Genomic DNA, 19,472 nt, shown 5'->3' on the forward strand with positions numbered 1-19,472 from the left:
CCCTGCCCCAAGGAGATCTGGGCTTAGCCAGGCAGCAGCATGGCCCCTGCCGCCTGGGCTTACTGGGAGCAATTTGCTCTCAGTTAGTGTCTACATATGCAGTATCGTGCATTAATTAATGCACCATTTTTCTAGTACATGTGTGTACATATATACATGCATGCACGTGCACACGCACACACACACACACGTGCGCGCGCGCATGTAATTATGGTGGATGGATGGATGGATGGATGGATGTTTCAGGAAGGCCTACAAGAACCAGTACAGACATACTGAACTTCATTGTCTATATCAACAAAGGAATTTTGGTACCTTGAAAAAAACTGAGCAGGGAGATTTTCCCCCCCTCCCCACTCCAAAATGTGACTCAAGGAGGTAATCCCTGTTCTCTTATACTTAATAGCACAATGGTTAAGCATTCATCTAGTATGAGAGAACCTGGTCAAATTCCCTCCTTCAGCTATCTACAGGTACTAGAAAACTGAATGTTAGACTGATCTACTGTGCAGTGTAGATGATGTTTTTTACTGCACATTAGATTACTCTAAGGTTCAGTGAAGTGTCTTATGTAGATGTACCCACTGTGAGGTAGTTAGCTACGTTAGTCTGAAGTCAGTCTGAAGACAGGGTAGGTATGTACCTTTAGGGCTCCCATACAAGTGCAAGGAGCCTGCTCCAATTTGCTGGTAATCCAGCACATCAGGGCAGACTTGATTAACTGAGTCTGCTGGAGCATGGAAATTGACGCCCTCTGGCAGCCTTCTGCATCAGGTGCGTCAGCACTCCCATGTGTCCCCGCGCTGAAAAAATAACACCGGGGCGCTTTGAAATAAAACACTTTCGATCAGCTTTAGTTCTAAAGTGTCCTGCCACTATTTTTTCAACATGGGGACATGTGGGATGCTGATACATGTGACATGCGGGTACTTTTAATTAGCACAGCTTGCTAATGTCCTAAAACATGTTGCTAATGTCCTAGCACAGTGCTGTATCCTAAAACATGTGTAAAAATGCCCTTAACAGACTAACTAAATGAGAGACAGAGAGCGCACAACCTTTCATGGTTTGAAGCTCTCTTCATCAGCATCTGATGAAGTGAGCTTCAGCCCACAAAAGTTTGTGCACGCACTCACTCTAGCGAACTCTCTCTCTCTTTTAGTTAACCTACCCTGCCTTCTAAAAGAGTAATCTCAGAGGTACAAGTCCTTTTTCTGCACAATGCGACTTGAACTCACGTTTTCATCAGCTGAGTGAGTACTTTCACCACCACACCTGTGGTTAGGACATGCATCTTGATTGGACCAAGGATACCTGGGGTTTTTTCCTATCTTCAATGAATCCTTAATATAAAATGTTTAAATATTCACTGGAGAATGGACTGGAATCCCTGTGTCCCCCTTCCCAAGGGAGTTCACAAACTACTAGACTGAAGTGTCATTCTTATTCTCTCCCTGACCCATTAATAGGCAATTATTCTTTGAAAAGTGACAGTTGAAAGTTCAATCTGGAAAACTCAAAGTAGACTTTTTCAGTATTTGAAGAAAATTAACCATTCAAAAAACTTACCAAGAATTGTGAGGGATGGCAATTTTAAAATCAAGCTTGGGTGTTTATCTAGAAGACACACTTAGACAGACAAGAATTAAACTGGGGAAGGCCTATAGCTGGTTATACAGGAGTTTGGGGTAGATGATCCCAGGGGTCCCTTCTGTCTTTATAAGATGTGTATTTATGACAGCAGAAAATTTTTAAGCTGGTAGACAAAGGTACAAAATGTCCAATTTGAAGCTAAACAATAGCAAACTGGAAATAAAGCGTAATTTTTTTAAATGGGACGAGTAATAAACTATAGGATCAACTTACAAAAGGCTGTTGTGCATACTCCATATTTTGACATCCTTCAGTCAACAACAGCTGTCTTTCTGGAAGAGCTGCTCCATGTGACCAGAAGTTCAGGCCTATATATTGAAGGTCAGTGTGGACGTGTCAGTGGTAGGTGCCCACGCCTGGGTACTACTCTGACCAGGATTGTCCTATAGGTGCCACTGTCTCTTGTCTTGCTTGCTCACTTGACTTGCTGTAAGCTTAATTCACATAACAGGAGGACGTTCACCATTATTATGTGTAATCCTCCTGCAGGTAGGATTTATCGCTTGCAGTAGTCAACATCCAAATTGGGGCCTGTCTCTTTGAGGGCTGGCCAGACTTGTCCGTTTGGTTATCCTGTGTGTTTAAACATGGCACGGCTGGCTGGGAGCTCCTCCATCCCTACACTCCCTCCACATTCACCAGTGATTAACAGAAATGTACAATAACAGAAAAGTCTGGGGCCATTTGCCCCTCTTACCCACACCTGGCAGCACTGCAGCTGGCACACACTGCTGCCTCCTTTCAGTCAGCAGCAGCTGTCTTTTCTTCTCTGTCAAAACACCAGACGACCAATCTGTTGGCCTCTCAGCATGCTGCCACTTAGCTGCACCCTCAAGTGAGTTTGTGTGGGGTTTTCCCAGGTCTCCTCAGGACCTACTCCAGGCTGGGTTTTTCCCCTCCAACTTGGCAACCTGCCGTTTCTGTGTTCCCCACCATGCCATGGGTGTGGATCGGGTGGAGGGAGGAGCATAAAGCCTTCCCTGTTGTTCCAGTACAGTCGGACCAGCTGATTGTAATGGTCCTCTGGCCTTACATTTTGTGAAGTCTTTTAGTGTGTGATAAAGGCAGTATCATAATGCACAAAATGCAAGGGTAAAAAGACTCAGGAACTTTTGACATTTCTGGAGTGAGTATTTCACTTTGTAAAAGAATATTTTTTATTCCTGCTTGATTTTAATGAAACCCATTATACACTGACATTTCATGCAGTGTAACTATTGTCTATCCATTACTGAGATGATTCATATCAATTTCTTTTCAATAATTTTTAAAAAATATAAACAAAAATAACTCTAAGAACTCTATTGTCCTGAGAAGCATGAATACATTACTATACAAGACAGAAACCTTAGACTCAAATTCTATCTGTGTTTTGCTAAAGATGAGATGACTCCTTAACTTTTTTAATGTGAGTTTCTGAAGTGTTGTTATACTGGGCATATACACGTAATCTGCATCAAACTAATATAGAATAATAGGTAATCTGTTAGTTTGAATTTCTGCTTTTCATTTTTTTTTTTGCCACTCTCTTAAAATGTTTCTTAAAAGTAAATGACAACTCTTTTTCAGTCTTTACTATGGTGTTGCTATTCCTCCAGCATAATAGGATCGCTTTCATGATTAAAGGTTACTCTCATGAGTGAACGTTGCAAAATAAGACCCTAATTCTAACCTTGGCAATAGGAGGACCCTCGATGCTCTTTTTAGGAGGCATAGGTTTATTTAGTGTTGTGACAAGCTCACACCCAGTACCGCTGTCGACAAGCTGCAGGCATGTTCCACCTCCATGCACCACATCACACCTGACCCACTCACCCGCTATGACTTGTTGTTCAACTAGGTGAAACTGCAGTTGCTTGGAGGTAGTATCAGTGTTTCCCTGAAGGTTCAGGTGTGATTGAGGTGGTGTATCTTCTGTGGGGCTCCTCCTCCCTTACACCCTACCCCTTTCCACTAGGGTGTTGTAGCCACTCCCATTGAGTTGAGTATGGTGCGGCCTAGTCTTCTCCACTGGGAGAATGATGGGGTTTGAATCCATAAGGATCTAGTTACAGCCTTCTGCTTTTCAAAACAGAAACCGAACAGCTAATGTAAACTCGGGTATATCAGGCCTGGTGGCCAAGCAGGGCAATGATGCCTCGCTGCTCCAAGTTTTCTGTTTTCTGGGGTATGGGTTGCTCTGGGGCCTTGCATACCCCTTTTATCCCCACTGTTAGGCCTCTTATACATACTGGCAGGATGCTTTCTCTGGCAGGCTCTTTTTGCTTTAGCGCTAGGCCAGGTTTGGCTCCATTTTGTGGCGGTCACTGCTATGCCCAAGTGAGGCCAGAGCTCCCACTAGATGCCTGCTGGTGTGCTTCTGGTCCACAGACACCCCTGTTGGGCCCATGCCACCAGCAGGCCTCATCAGGAAGGCTCTTCCCCTGTTTCCCTTTGTGGGCTCCACCAAAGTTGGGTCCCTTGGTGTGGGCTTCTGGGCAAGCCCTTAATCCCTGCCATACTGCAGGTAGGGCACTTCCAGGCTTCACCTGCAGAGAGAGCATGCCACAGAGCATCCAAGGTTCTTCCAGGTATCCTGGTTGAGGGCAAGACAGCTGGCTTTCCCTCCATCACACGGAGAGTGGCCAGGCTCCTATTGGCCACGGGGAAAACATCTGGCTCCTCTTTATGCCCTCTAACAGTGGGGAGAGCATCTTCGTTCCCTGTTACAGGGGTGTAGGTTGTAGCCGTGTCAGTCTCAGAACATAGGCAAACAAGGTTCCTTGGGTGAATCTGATATCTTTTATTAGACCAACTAAATAGTTGGAGAACAATTTTTAAGCAAGCTTTTGGGTTCAAAAACCCTTCGTCAGGCTAAATAAGTTTCAGCAGTTGATGTGTGCTCTTCCTGGATGGAATGAAAAATAAAAAAAGTCAGAGGCTGTGCTGGTATGCATACAAGACAGGCAGTCAGTCATGACAAGAAATGCAAAACCTGCCAACACATCTCCACCACCCCTACAATCACTGCACCCCACAACAGAGCCATCAGCATTCCTGGATCTTACAGCTGCACCTCCAGAAATGTAATATATCTCATCCAATGCACCAAATGCCCAGATGGAAAATACATAGGAGAGACCAAACAACAACTGCGCACCAGAATGATTGCACACCAGAAATCTATCAAAGACAGGAATACCCAATTACCTGTGGGGGCACATTTCTTACAAGAAAACCACTCTCTCTCCAATTTCTCAGTCCTGATCCTCAAAGGAAACTTACAAAACACTTCCCAGGGACGAACCTATGAAATCCACTTCATCAACCTCCTAGACACTAAAAATCATGGACTAAATATAGACATTGGATTTATGACACATTATAACCTGCCTGACAGCTGACTTCCCAGGTACTTCTCCACTATTCATCCCCCTTCCCCCCCCAGCCTGTCTCTCACCCACTGACTCCTCAATCTACATTTTCACTGACAACCTGTCTTGTACGCATACCAGCCCAGCCACTGGCTTCTTTACTTTTCATTCCATCCAGGAAGAGCACACGCCAACTGCATAAACTTCCTTAGCCTGACGAAGGGTTTTTGAACCCGAAAGCTTGCTTAAAAATTGTTCTCCAACTATTTAGTTGCTCTAATAAAAGCCTGCTCCAATTTGCTGGTAATCCAGCACATCAGGGCAGACTTGATTAACTGAGTCTGCTGGAGCATGGAAATTGACGCCCTCTGGCAGCCTTCTGCATCAGGTGCGTCAGCACTCCCATGTGTCCCCGCGCTGAAAAAATAATACCGGGGCGCTTTGAAATAAAACACTTTCGATCAGCTTTAGTTCTAAAGTGTCCTGCCACTATTTTTTCAACATGGGGACATGTGGGATGCTGATACATGTGACATGCGGGTACTTTTAATTAGCACAGCTTGCTAATGTCCTAAAACATGTTGCTAATGTCCTAGCACAGTGCTGTATCCTAAAACATGTGTAAAAATGCCCTTAACAGACTAACTAAATGAGAGACAGAGAGCGCACAACCTTTCATCCAAAGAACCACCCAAAGAACCTTGTCTTTCTTGCCTGGGCACTCTGGCAGGGAAGAGAGGAGCTGGACCTGTTTGTGGTGTCCCAGCTGGCACCAGCATGGTTTTGGCCCATCATCCCAGGCTCTGGGCCAATCAGCACAGCTCTCCTGGTCAGTGCAGGGCAGGCCAGCTTGGATGCAGCCTGGCGGCCCATGCTGCAGTGAGCAGGCAAGTTGGGCGTGCACTTGTTACAAGGGTACAGCACATACTTCACAATATTTTATTGAGAAACATATCGAGAAAATTTGGAAAGAATAGAAGCATTTCTACTACATTGCAAAATGTAGACAAAATTTAGAGTAGCAGCTATTGCAAAGATGTTAACTGTCCACCTGTTTCAAATTCAAGCAAATGTTAACAATTTAATTGCTGTTTAAAATATGCATACACATCCCAAAGCTGAAAATATCAGTTACAGAAAAATCTAATTCAAATCAAAAAGGGAGGAAGAAAAATCCTTCTTCTCAAAATTGTTAATGATGCTATTTGGATTGCTAAAGATTTATGTGAGCCAGATTGGTAGCTTAATAATATTTGTTTTTACTAATAGCCATGACAAAAAAAGCTAAGCCTTTTTAACCATAGGTTTTTAAAATATGATATTCTTTCAAAGCTGACATTTTAACAGAATTATTTTAAAAACAAATTTCTGATTTTACAAAGGGAATATTCAGAATACTTTGATTAAAAAGTCAAAATATTTTGTTTAGATAATTCTGAATTAATATCTGTAGAAATTTTTGTCCCAAGCATATTTTCAGTATTTCAGGTTCTTATTCAGATTGTAGCAGGGTGGGGTCTCTAGGAGTGGCTGTGTTACCCCTAGGCTCCTTAACTGTGCCAGTCTTGCCCTACAGGCACCCTCTATCTCACCCACCACATCTTGCTGGTATAATTGATATAGGGAGGCTGCCCTTGATGTTTGGGTTTAGACGTGGTCTGGCTAGATCTTACTGAACCCTGTGGTTCATAGACCCCTTGGCGTACCACGTTATGGTGTATGGTGCCTGAGTCTCTCAGCCTTATGGGTTATATGCATGGCTTCAACCACTCTTTTATCATGCCCCAAGCCTCGCAGATGGTACTGGCGTTGTCTTGCCTAGGCCTCATTATAATTCGGCCCCTTGTCCTTGCTGGGGTCTCCACAGCCCTTGTCTCTGCGCCCCTCGGCTCTGGGCTCTGTGCCCCCAAATGCTGTGCCCTCTCTGGCACCAGGGTCCCCGTGCTGCTGTGGGCCCCCAATGAGTCCTCCTCCTTCCCCAAAATAGCTTCACCCAAACTACCGGTGTTATCAGACAGCAATCAAACATAAGCCCCTGGGCTATAATGTAACAAAGTGAAAGACATGCTCTGCCCCTTTAAAAGAGTAAAACTCCTTCTCTAAAACTGGGTGCCTGTGGGCGAGGGTATCTTATGAGCTCCTGGTGCCCCATTAGCCCTAAGGGTAGCGTATCCAATAGCTGTAGCATCTCTGAGCCCTTCCTTCCTGAAGGCTCCTTCCCCTTCGGCTACTGGTAGGGACCTGAACTGCCTGGTCCCAGCCCTAGGGTTTATATGGGCCTAGGGCCCTGCCTCTTCCGGTCACCTGACCAGGTACATGTGCAGCCAATTCCCTCATTAGTCAGTTGCCATGGCAACCTGCACCTGAGCTCTTATCTGGTCCTTTGTGTTCCCTCCCTGGGCAATCTCTGCTCTAATAGGAGCAGGCACCTTAGTGCCCTGTGACGCAGATCAAACACAAAAGTGACGTGTCAGAATCAAGAGATACACAAAGCTCTTGGTTCAGAGGCAATATCTTTTATTAGACCAACTAAATAATAGCAAACAAAATCTTTTCCTTGCAAGCTTTCAGGCATATGCACCCTTCATCAGGCTGAGGAGAAATCAAAGATTGTAAAAGTCCTCCTAGGTAGAAGATAAACTTTCAGAGGGTTTGCCTCCGAAAAAGTCTATGCCAGTTCCCTCTCCACCATATGAGGTCTGCCATTTCTTTCCTGTTGTTATCTTCTGTCTTTCTATAGTACCAGTACATTTCACTCAATCCTATTTTAATACAGTCCTCAACTGTGGGGTCCAAGTGTCTGTTTATGAGCAGGTTCCTGGCTTTCCACAGTGCATACCAGAAGCAGGAGATGACCTGGTCAAAGTGAGCTGTCAGGGCCCCTTGCTGTTTGGTCAAGTGCCCGTACAGCAGTGATCACCAACTGGTGGGTCTCAAATGACCAGTAGACCTTGGAGTCTATCTAAGGCTGGGGGGGGTTGGGGGGGTGAGCATGTGTGCATGCACACGCGCACCCCACCCCCAGCACAGCAGGTCAGTCTGTGGGGGAGGGAAGGGGCAGGGGCCAGATCAAGGCCTCCTTGGTCAGGGGCAGTGCCACAGAGCCAGAAACAGGTGTAAATTGAGTGAGGCCCCGGCCGGCCGGGCAGGTGGTGGGAGGATTGAGTTCAGGTGGCTCCTGCACTGTGTGCACCCTGATGAAGGCCCCAGGAGGCATGTGCCCCCACATCTGTGCATGGCAGAGGCAGCTGCCATTGCAGGCTGGGCTGGACTTTCTGCCTTGAGCCCAGCTGCAGCCTACCCAGGAGTGGCTCGATACTATGTGAGTCCTACGGCTGGGTGGGCAAGGAACAAGGCTCAACCCAATGGCTGGATGCACGTGGCTTTGGGCTGCTCCTGGGCCAGCTGCAGCTGGGCTCAGGGGACAAAGCCCAAGCCCATCTGTGCACAGCAGCTGTCTCTGCCATGCACAGATGGGGGGTACATGCCCCAGCAAATGCCAGGTGGCACTGGCAGCTGCAGCAGTGGTGAAGGAGGGAGGGAGGAGGGCTGGAGCAGGGGCAGGCCTGCACAGCCAAGGCGGGGAACAAAACCTCGAGTGGCTGGTCTGGGGGCCACGGGGAGGGGGGACCATGCAGCCTGGCAGTGCATGGGAGGCATGTGCCCCTGGATCTGCATGCCAGCTGGGGCAGCTGCCACTGCAAGCTGGGGCCCGCGCTTTGCCGGACAGTGCTTGGGAGAGGGGCTATGTGTAGGTCTTCAGGCACCCAAAAATTCACCATAGCTCCTGCTCCCAGCACCACTGCCCAACTGCAGTGCAGCGCAGAGCAGACCAGACCAGACCGCCACTGTGAAGAGCGCAGTGCTGCCTTCCAGTCCCAACCCACGCCCCACATTGATCCTGTGGTGGAGGCGGTGGGAGAAAGGAAAGACAGTGCCATGCTCTTCATGGTGGCAGTCTGCTCTGCTCTGTGCTGCACTGCACTGTGCTGTGGTCGGGCCAGATGGCACTGCTGGGAGCAGGGTATACACTGAATTTTCAGGAGCTTGCAACCCCCCATATAGCTCCGATCTCAGCACCACCAAACACAGCCCCAGCCTCAGCCCCAACCTGCAGTGGTGGCTGGCTCGGCTGGTGTGCAGATCCGGGGACACACACCACCCCATGCCCTGCCAGAGTGCACGCCACCCCTCCCTGTGGCCCCCAGACAAACCGCTCACTGCTTCATCCTGTGCCCTAGATGTGCAGGGCCTGCCCCTCCAACCCCCCTCCCTTCCTCCCTGCTGTTGGAGGGGTGGCAGATCAAGGCCCCAGCAATGAGGGAGGAAGTGGGGCTAGGGCTGGAGCCTTGATCTGCCCCTCCCCCGCTTCTCCCACACATGTACCTGATGGGGAGGCTTGCCCCCAGATAATTTTTTCTCCCTCTGCCTGATCTGCACCCCCGCCCCCGGCTTACCTGCTGGGCGGAGGGGAGGGGGCACAGCGTGGTGTGTGGTACGTGGTAGATCTTGGGTTGCTTTTAAATTCCAAAGGCGATCTCCTACTTAAAATGGTTGGAGACCACTGCCATAGAGGATGACTTCTCTGGTCAGGGTTCTGAAATCTGTCACTATCAGGAGTACATATACTCCTCCTAATGGTATTAGTCCAAAGCCCAAAGGCTTATAATTTACCATATAGGTAACTGGACTGGGCCCAGCAGAGTCAACAGCCTTCCAAGCACGGTGATCCCACAGCTCAGCCCTGCTTAGTAAGTATGTGTACTCCAGATATCACCCCCTCCCCCACCCCCAAAGGATTCATGTACTAATTAGCTCCTCACTCATGGCTGGAACTGGGTATTCTTGTCACAAGTCCTGGGATCCCCAAAAATTTTATATGTAGATGAGGTCATCTGACCCCACTACTCGTTCCTGCCTAGGGAGGGGGTCGGACTCGATGATCTGTTGAGGTCCCTTCCGACCCTCGCATCTATGAATCTATGAGGTGGAAGGCAACCTGGTCCAGCTTCACTTCATGGAGGGCAGGGCCATACTAATCATTTGCAACACAGGGATTCTGGGTGAACTGTTTGGGGCCCTGTTTGGTGATGTTTGCCAGGTATTTAAGGCTGGTGAAGAAATATGAATGATTGGAAATGAGGAAGAAAGGTACAACTCAGCTGTGGGAGTGAAGAGGAAGCCAACAGTATACAATATAGTGGCTCACAATGACTAAAGAGTCAGCATTAGGGTGGGAGGACTGCATTTAATGGGTGCAATCATAAATCTTATTGATGTGGGCTGTAATTTATATAGGAGAAACACCATGACCACTAAGGCAGTTTTCCTAGTTGTTGGGGATAACTGCTTTTCTGGCAAGGGGTAGAATCCAGGCGGAGGTAATGTGTAGTTAACCTCCCACTTTCGCTTCTAGTGGGAAGATCTTGGCTTTATGTCCACTTTGTGGAAATGGGAGACTTCTCCCTGGCTTGTTCCTGCAGTCGTATGGCTGAGGGCAAGTGAAACTTGGGGACATTCATACCCCAAGCCTCTGGACTTCGACTTGCACATAGGATGCCCGCCAAAGGATTTGGAAGCATCTGAAGCCCCAGGCAGGGGTGAAGGATGTTTGCCAGTAGTAGGGCCACATATAGTTCTTGAATGACTTATGGATTTGGAATTGGTTTGGCTGATTTGACTTGGAACACGAAAAATTGTCCTTTAAAAAAAAACAACCTTGTGTAATGGAAGGTTGCACCCTTGTCTGCTTGCAGACAGGGCTCCCTACAAGAGCCTCATAGTTAGCTTCCCACTGGCCAGTTTCCAGTAGGAGGATCTCAGCTACATGACAACTTTATGGAAATGGGAGTCTCCTCCCTAGCTTGCTCCTGTATCTATATGGCTGAGGGCAAGCAAAACTCAAGGGCATCTGAACCCCAAGCTTCCAGGATGCCCGCTAAAGGATTTGAAAGTACCTGAAGCCCCAGGTGGGAATGGAAGATGTTTGCTAGTAGTAGGGCTGCACATGGTTTTTGAATGACTCAAAAATCCTTGTGGTAGGTTTCCATCAACATGTGTCCCCAATATGGACTATGTGTTTTATAGTCAGCCTTAGTTTTGGCAGCACTTAATCAACTTCATAGTTGGTTTCCATTACTGAACACATGGTTTTTTTGACAGCAGTTCAATGACAGCTAAAGTATTTAATTAGGTTTCTTTGTATGCAAATATAAGACAAAGAGTTTTTTCTCCCATGCTGATTGGGGTGGGGGGTGTAACCCTTGTCTTGTATTTGAGTACATATGGTACTGTGACGCAAAAACCTGGCTTTAGAAGCTAGTGTTTAGGGCACTTCCTTAGGATTCTGTGGTTCAAGTTATATTTGCATGTATTGCAGTAATGTTCATATGCATTGCTTTTTGACCACTGAACTATGTAGCCTTAACCTGGCTGCTTGTATATGGTATCATTACATACTTGTAGTACTGCAGAGGCACTGTGCATACTAAAAGAGTGGAGGTGTTCTAGACAGTACCCTCCATAAGTAGATTTCTCATTTCCCATGATGTAGCAATACTCATCCACTTCTGAGTTACTCTTCCCTTCTCAATCCTCTCAACAGATCTAGTCCACGTGCCAAGGGAAGTGTTAGAACCCAGGTGTGACAATGATAGACTCGAGAAATGCACACATGCCCACTCCACCTCCATAGAGACACCAAGGAAAGGTAATACTTTCACATGGGATTATTCATAGGTTCATATGTCTAAGACTAAAAGAAATTTAAGATTATGTAGTCTGACCAGTTGCATTTCACAGGACCCAGCATTTCATCCACAACTTGATGCACCTCACCCATAACTATGTGATTTAGACTTTCAAGAAAAATCTTGCTTGAGGTTACTAGCTCTTACCTCCTGCCCATGGGGTGACTGCTGGAGGAATATGCACATAAACACAGAAGATTGTTCTCAGTGTTTTTTTACTTTACTCTAAAAAGCTAACTAGCAAGATTCAAAAGTAAATTAAAAGTTCATATTTTACCCTACTGTTTGAAAAATGTTTTAAAAACAGATCCAGGTGTCTGAGATACCAGCTTTAGGCACCCAAAATAACATTTTAAAACTGTCTAATCGACTTAAAAGTCTAAGCATATTTTCATAAGCAACTTAGGCCCTTGGGACCAGATTTTCCAAGATTCTTCTAACGATGCATCTAGGTGCCTACAAGACCCTGCATTAGGGCTGTGCAAAGCTTTGGTCACTGATTCGATTCAGCAGAGATTCAGCCCAATTTCGGTGGCCAAAGCTCTGAATCAAATCAGGAGACCCTTTAATCTCTCTGAATTGAATTGGAACCCTCCGAATAGGTTTGGAGAGATTTGGAAAGATTCAGCCATAGACACAGCTTTAAATGTTTTTTCTATATACCTCAAGTTAGCAGGTGGCTCATGAATGCTGTGATGCTGGGGAAAATGGAGCATCCCAAAGGGGTCAGAGGGCTCCCCAGCACACTTAACAGCAGACCTGGAAGTGGACCAGAAGTACTTCTGGTCCACTTCCAGGTTCACCACCGAGCATACGAGGGGCTCCCCCATGCTCCTGTGGGACATTCGATCTGCCCCACCATTGCAGCATTCACGAGCCATGCCTGGTACCTCGAGGTATATAGAAAAAACTTTTAAAGCTGTGTCTATGACCTAATCGCTGATTCTCTGAATCGGCATCGAATCTTCAGATTCAGATTTGGTCAAATCAAATTGGGGACAGTGATCCGAATCAATGAATTGAATCACTGTCCCTGATTTGGGCTGAATCTGAATCGAATAGGGCCCAGTTGAGAACCCCTGACCCTGCATCCTTTAGGTCAGGGGTTCTCACCTGGGGCTATACGTACACTCAGGGGTACTTGGGAAGGTCCTAGGGGGTATGCACAAACAGTCAGGGATGGAGCACCACCACCCATCACCCCGCACTGCCACCTCCCAGGAGCAGGGACAGGGGGGCAAGGGCAGCAGTGCCCCTCTGCGGGCTGCACAGGCACCACCCGGCTGGCTGGATGCAGGGGGGTGAGGAGGCCCATATGTAGCGGCCGCTGCCACCACCACCCACCACTCTGCACTGCTATTTCCCCCCCTTCCCTCACCAAGATTGAAAACCCCTGCTCTAGATATCTACATGCCTTTGAAATTTTGGCATCAAGGTCACTTCTAAAAATAAGATTTAGTCTTTTGGAATCGTATGAGACCCCTTGACAATAATTACTAGTGGAATAATTTTCCAAATTACCCTGCAACAGTAAGAAAAATTAATATACTGGCTAATGGATTGACTTTTATTAGTAAATGTTTAGGATTGTGAATCCAAAAAAGATGACAAAGCCAGTAGGGAAACACATATCGCCTGAGTGAGGGACTAACGTTAGAGGGATGAGGGTGAGGAGGGGAACCCAACTAGGTTACAGGAAATACAATGTGAGCCAACTAAGCCTGGGCGTGGGGGGAAGAGGGAAGGGGAGGAAGGGGGTTCGCAATGCTGAGAGAGAAAGAAGATAGATACACACAATCCCGTTACAGTGGTCTGCAATGGTGGAGGAAGTGGTTCAAAGAAAGTGTCTCAGTCCATATAGAATCTTATTGCAGGGGTCCTCTTCGGGTGGAGCAAGGTCGTCCGTTGCTGAAGAATCCTCTCAAAGTGAAGTCTGTCTGGTGCAGAAGGGGGGTTCAGGTGGTCCCCTCTGGGTCTGGTCCAGTGGCGGTTTGTCTGGTGGGGTCGGAGTACTGGCGGTGGCCCGTGATGTGTTCCACATACATGTTATGGGACCAACGGATAGTGTTGGACACCATGAAGCAGTGCATCAGCTTGGCATAGCGGCAGAAGACACGGGGTCCCAGGCTACAAGCATTCCCATGATGAGCGCATCGATCATCACGTCATAGCCACGGCCCCTCAGGATGTCGGCCAGCGGGGTGTGGTTCTCCCGCTTGCAAGCCCGGGCATCGGTGAAGGCTTGGCGCCAGTTCTCAAAGGGGATGGTTACATCCATGATCACAACCTTCTTGGCCTCTTTGTTCATGATGACAATGTCAGGTCGCATCTGGCTCTCGCAGCACGGGATGGTGTGGTTCACAGAGATCTCCCCTGCTGCAGCTGGGATGGCCCTCACCAGGCAGTCCTGGACAGCGTTGTGGCAGAGCTGCCAGCCTCTTGTCCCAGTGGCCGAAGCGGACGGCCCAGTTCAGAGACAGGCAGTTGAGATGGGCACAGTGGAGGAAGCACCAGTCATGAAGTGCATGAAGCTCCCACTGGGCATGAAGTGGTTGCTGGAGTCCCACTTTGAGATGATGTTGAAGACCTTGCCCTGGTCGGGTTTGGCCCTCAGGTCGCTGACGTACTAGTTTCGGACGGTGTCCTTCAGGAACCTCTCCAGGAAGGTCCTTGTGCGGGGTGTCATGGTGACATGGTCAGCATGCAGAGCTGGTTGCTGGGAGACTCCCAGCTCCCGGTGCTCCTCAGTCCAGGTCCAGGTGCAGCCAATGCGTTTCCCAAGGTGGCATGTGGCATTGTGGACTCAGCTCTACTGTGAGGCAAAGTCCCCACCATCTCTGCTGAACTTGCCCTCCAGCGAGCCACTGAGGAAGGTGGCCAAGTCATGTCTGGTTGGCTGTCTCATGATCCTCTTGCAGGTGGTCTCCTCTAGGGCGCTGTCAGTGATGATACTTACCATGGCATCTGGGCAGGTCAGAAGGCGGAAGGCGTGGGTGACTACTATGATGTTGCAGAGGTCTCCCATGAGGGGGACGTTGGCACCTCCCTGACAGTAGGGGATGTGCAGGACCTCGTTGCTGGTCCTTAGCGGCAGGTGCAGTCACTTCTTGAGCAGCCGCCGGATCTCGGCATCAGCCTTCTTGAGGGGGGCCTTGGGGACTGCCAAGCCTCTCAGGATGAATGCAACTTGGGGGATGAGGAAGATAGACATGTTCACCATGTCTATCTTCTGCCAGGGGGCCAGCAGGGATGATTCCAGCTTGTGGGCATCCTACGCGATCCTGTTGATGGTCTCTTCCGGCATCTGCTTGGCCCGGCGGCCAGTGGGTGTCCCCAGGTATCAGTAGGCCTTGCCGTTGCACAGGTGCCTCATCGCCTGGCCCTGGATTGTGAGGGTGGAGTCCAGGACGTGGCTCTTCTGCCTGCCATTGATGTGCAGGGTGGTGCACTTGGTGATGCTGAAGCGCAGGCCCATCCACCTGGCCGCCTTGGATGTCACATCCAGCATCTGCTGCAGCTGGGTGGTGTCAGGGGCGAGGAGAATGAGGTCATTGGCATAGGCCAGAACGCTCAACTTCTGGCTGTAAAAGTTGAGCCTGCTGGGGCCGCCTGCCACGGCTCGAAGGACCGGTTCCCTGGCTAGGTTAAAGATGATGGGGCTGAGGGGGCAGCCCTGTCTCACCCCCGACAGAATGGAGATCTCCGCGGTCTCTCTGTTGGTGGCACGGATGGTTGTGGTGCGTCTGTGGTAGAGCTCTTGCACCAGGTCAATGACACCGTCTGGTAGGCCCAGCTCGCAGAGGGTGCCGGAGATGTGGCGGTGGGGCATGGAGCTGAAGGCATTGGAGATGTCCAGCCACGCCACCACACACTGCTTCCTGGTCCTTCAGGCATTGTCCAGGGCCATCTGGAGGGTGAAGTTATGCTTGTTGCAGCCCTCTGTTGACATGAAGCCCTTCTGGCTCCGACTGACAGCCCTGCCTGTCACTGCCCAGTCGGTGACGTGGGCCACCAGGCAGCTGGCGTATAGCTTGGTGATGGTGGAGCGCAGGGCGATGGGTCTCCAGTTGCCTGGGTCAGTCGGGTCTCCCTTCTTGTGAATGAGGACCGTCATGGCCCTCTTCCAGATGACGGGCATGCGCCGGAACTCTGTGCGCCTGTTGAAAAGAATAGAAAGAACAAGGCAGCCCAGGTCACGTTTTTTGAGTAGACTGTACCTGATACCGTCCCTGCCAGGGGCAGTGTCCCTGGTCCTCTTGAGGTGGGCTTCCACTTCCTGTGGCGTCAATGCATCCTCAAACCCCTCCGCCAGGGGACGGGGGTCAGCACTTCGACAGTTGCAGGGCGTGGGGCGTCAGCTTCTGCTGGGGGATTGAAGACCCACCTTGGGACAGATAATGGATACTACACTACTATATATCCATCCATTCCACTTGACCAAAATGTCCTCCTCAGTAGACTTCCCAAACATATACAGTATCCTGGCCTGATAGTCAATTGATTCAGGTTCTTTCAGTGTCCCCAAAGCAAGTTATACCTACGGGCCCCATTCATTCTTCATCCAGAGTCTGCTGAATTCACTCCTAGTCACAGAATTTCTCCCTGGAATCAGATTTCTCTGTTAGGTAATATTTTTATAGTCCTCATAGTCCTAGAAATACCCTTGGAAAATAAATCATTTGTAACCAATGCAGTGTCACTTTCCTGAGTCTGCTGGAAGCCTGAAACAATAGACAAATCAAGTGAATTGCTCCACTTATCTTGGTTGATGCCCTGTGGTACACGTTCAATATCTGGCAGCTTTTCAAGACACCTTGAGACACTATTTCTGTTTGCTGCTGCTGGACTCCTGAAAGTTTGTTCCCCCTCCCACCTATACCCTGATAGGATTTACCTTCAGTTCCTTGAAGAGAAGTATTGTAGCCAAGGCCTTGTAAGCCAAAGGAAATGGATCAATGAAACTGGCTACCAAGTCTCCCCTCCCTTGCGCAGCTAGAAAAAGTTGGCTGTGGGGTTGGATCAGGGCTGGGTGTATCTATGAGAATGGAAAAGAAAAAAATATTAAAAAAAAATATGTTGCTACCCTTTCTGACAGAAAAGGTGGGGTTAAGATCAAGATTGTATAAGAATTAATATCTAGAAATGACTGGAGACACTACTGCATGTCTAGCAGTGACAGGAGCATTGTCAGATTACTTGAAGTTAAATGCAGCAGTATACTGGCCTTTTGAGGATCTTGTCATGACATGTCAGTTAACAGAGGAAATGTATATGAAAACCAAAAATTAGAACTAAAATGGCTTTTTCTAAATTTGTATTTTTCAGACCCAAAACCCTTAGCTGTAAAGGCAAAGAAGTGGAGAATGTTTTCAACATCCGAACCCCTGAAGATGCCAACCGGGTTGTAAAACTGGCTACCAGCAAGAATGTCATTGTAGTGGGAGCCTCTTTCCTTGGTGAGCTTTCTTCTTTGGAAGAATATGCCAGGCATCTCATAGAGGGGCCTTTCAGCAGTATTTTCCCTTTGAAATTATCTTTACAGTTCCCCAGTTTCCTAGGTGACTAGCAGATTCTAACTAGCTTTAAGGCAGGAGTGGGAAAAATACAGTCCATGGCTGTATCACAGCTCTGCTCCACCTTCAGTGAGGGATGGGATTCAGGGAAGCAGCATCCAGGAGTGGGCAGGTGGGACTGGGGCTGGGATCATAGGGCACTGACAGTACGGGGCCAGGGCCCCCCCAATCCCAGCCCTGGTCCCCCTCCCCCACCCACCCATCCCACTCCTGAATGCTACTCCCCTGGATCCCAGCCCCAGTCCCATCCCGGCCAAGCACAGAGCACAGCCATGATCTGCTGCCTGCACACTCCTGTGATGGGCACCAGTTCTAAGGGCAGGGACATGCGGGGAGTGGATCTCAGCTTTGCCCTGGGCCATGGCCCCGCAATCTCAGGTTCTCCATGGAGACTGGCTGGGACCTGTGTAGTCAGGACGCATGGCTAGGTGGATGGGATGGGGCTACTCAGAGAGTTTTTGTGAGCTATTGTGTGGGGAGGCTGCTGACCTGACCTGCAACAACATGCCAGAACTCCCCATGTGGCCTGCAGGCCCAAATAATTGCCCACCCCTGCTTGAAGGGGAACCTGCCAGTGAAACTGGGCTACAGAGTCAGAGGGAGCCCACCCAAGCAGGGCTTGCTGGTAGTTGGGAGCACCCCTCACCATACACAGACTCAGATTGTTTTAGCACAGTTCTGAGAGCACACTTCTAGCTGGTTTGGCATGTGATATGACAATAGACAATTTTTTAAATAATAACAATATCTTAAGTATTATACTATTTGTGGCCTTGGAAAACACCCTAATCATACAGATGCCTACAGCTCAATACACCTTCTCCTACTTCTGTGGAAGTCTGTGACAAAAAGCTTCATTAGAATTTCAGAATATAGACTGTGACGAGAGCCATGTGGCTGCCCAGGTAGTAGGAGTAACAGTGAGTCCTTAGTGGACATGTCTTCACATACATTAATGTGTCTTTTCAAGTAGTTCATTTGCACACTATTTTACTGATGCATAATATGTAATAAAATGCAAAAATCTAGAGCTCTTGGTTCAGAGATGATACCTTTATTAGACCAACTGAGAAATTGCAAAAAAAATCTTTTTCTGCAGGCTTTTGGGCTCTCTCGCCCTCCACCAGCCTCAGGGAAAGTTAATTGGTGAAGACCTACACATCACCTATGGTGCAGATCAAGCAGGATTCCTTCCCTGTTGGTGTCAGATGGCAAGCAGGGAAGTGTAGAAATCTTTCTTATTGTTCAGCAATGAAGTTTATAATCCAAAAATCGGCTAAAATTCAGCATCTTCCATGTTTCAGGGATGTATTTGGCAGCCATGTTGGTCTGAGACAAAAAATGCAAAAATCTAGAACTCTTGGTTCAGAGATGATACCTTTTATTAGACCAGGAGTTTTCAACCTGGGGTATGCGTACCCCGGGGGATACTTGGGAAGACCTCAGGAGGTACTCGGCAGCAGGCGCCGACACTTCCACTGCCGCTGTGCCTCCAGCACTTCCACTGAAAGTAGTCCCCCAGTAGTCAGCCACTGGGGGACCACCCCGTTTGTCAATCAACCCCTGGGGGACTCCTTCTCAACTGGCCGCCGCGCGTACGCTGACCCAAAAGGATGAAAACACCGGTATTGGACCAACTGAGAATTTGCAAAAAAAGAACCTTTTTCTGCAAGATTTCAGGCTCACACGCCTTTCATCAGGCTCAGCAAAAAGTAAAGATGGTAGACTTTTAAAAAGTAGACTTTTACTACATATTAGCATACTGTCACAGGTTTTTATGTGATGCTTTAATGCACAGTAAAATAGTCAACATGTGTAGACATGCCCACTAACATTTAGTGTTAAATACTCTTTTCCAGCTTTTATACTTCTGTCTCAGGGTCCTAGGGATTGCAAAAGCTACAGCAAGCTTGAAGTTCAGGGCAGGTCTATACATAGAAGTTGTACCAGTTCATTTACAATAGTTTAATGCAACTGTGCATGTGGATTATTGTACATGCTTAAAATGGTAAATTTAGCTTGCACCTGTAAAATTTATTGACACAGCAGCAATAAACTCTGGCACATATCACACCAGAATGTATTACTCCCAGGCACTGCAGTTGAACATGTGCCCAGGACTGCAGCACACTGAGCCAGGTCGA

At 48.2% G+C, this 19,472-nt stretch overlaps 1 protein-coding gene across 1 annotated transcript in view; it reads left to right on the forward strand.

The window, feature by feature from the left end:
- AIFM3 (apoptosis inducing factor mitochondria associated 3) overlaps positions 1 to 19,472 on the forward strand; it is a 280,485-nt gene that overhangs the window by 161,971 nt on the left and 99,042 nt on the right. Inside the window, exon 11 of the mRNA XM_059713630.1 lies at positions 17,081 to 17,211. Within this exon, the coding sequence (XP_059569613.1) occupies positions 17,081 to 17,211 (131 nt within the window). The remainder of the gene's footprint in view (positions 1 to 17,080; positions 17,212 to 19,472) is intronic.

This window comes from Alligator mississippiensis, chromosome 10 (assembly GCF_030867095.1).
Source record: "Alligator mississippiensis isolate rAllMis1 chromosome 10, rAllMis1, whole genome shotgun sequence".
NCBI classification, from domain to species: domain Eukaryota; kingdom Metazoa; phylum Chordata; order Crocodylia; family Alligatoridae; genus Alligator; species Alligator mississippiensis.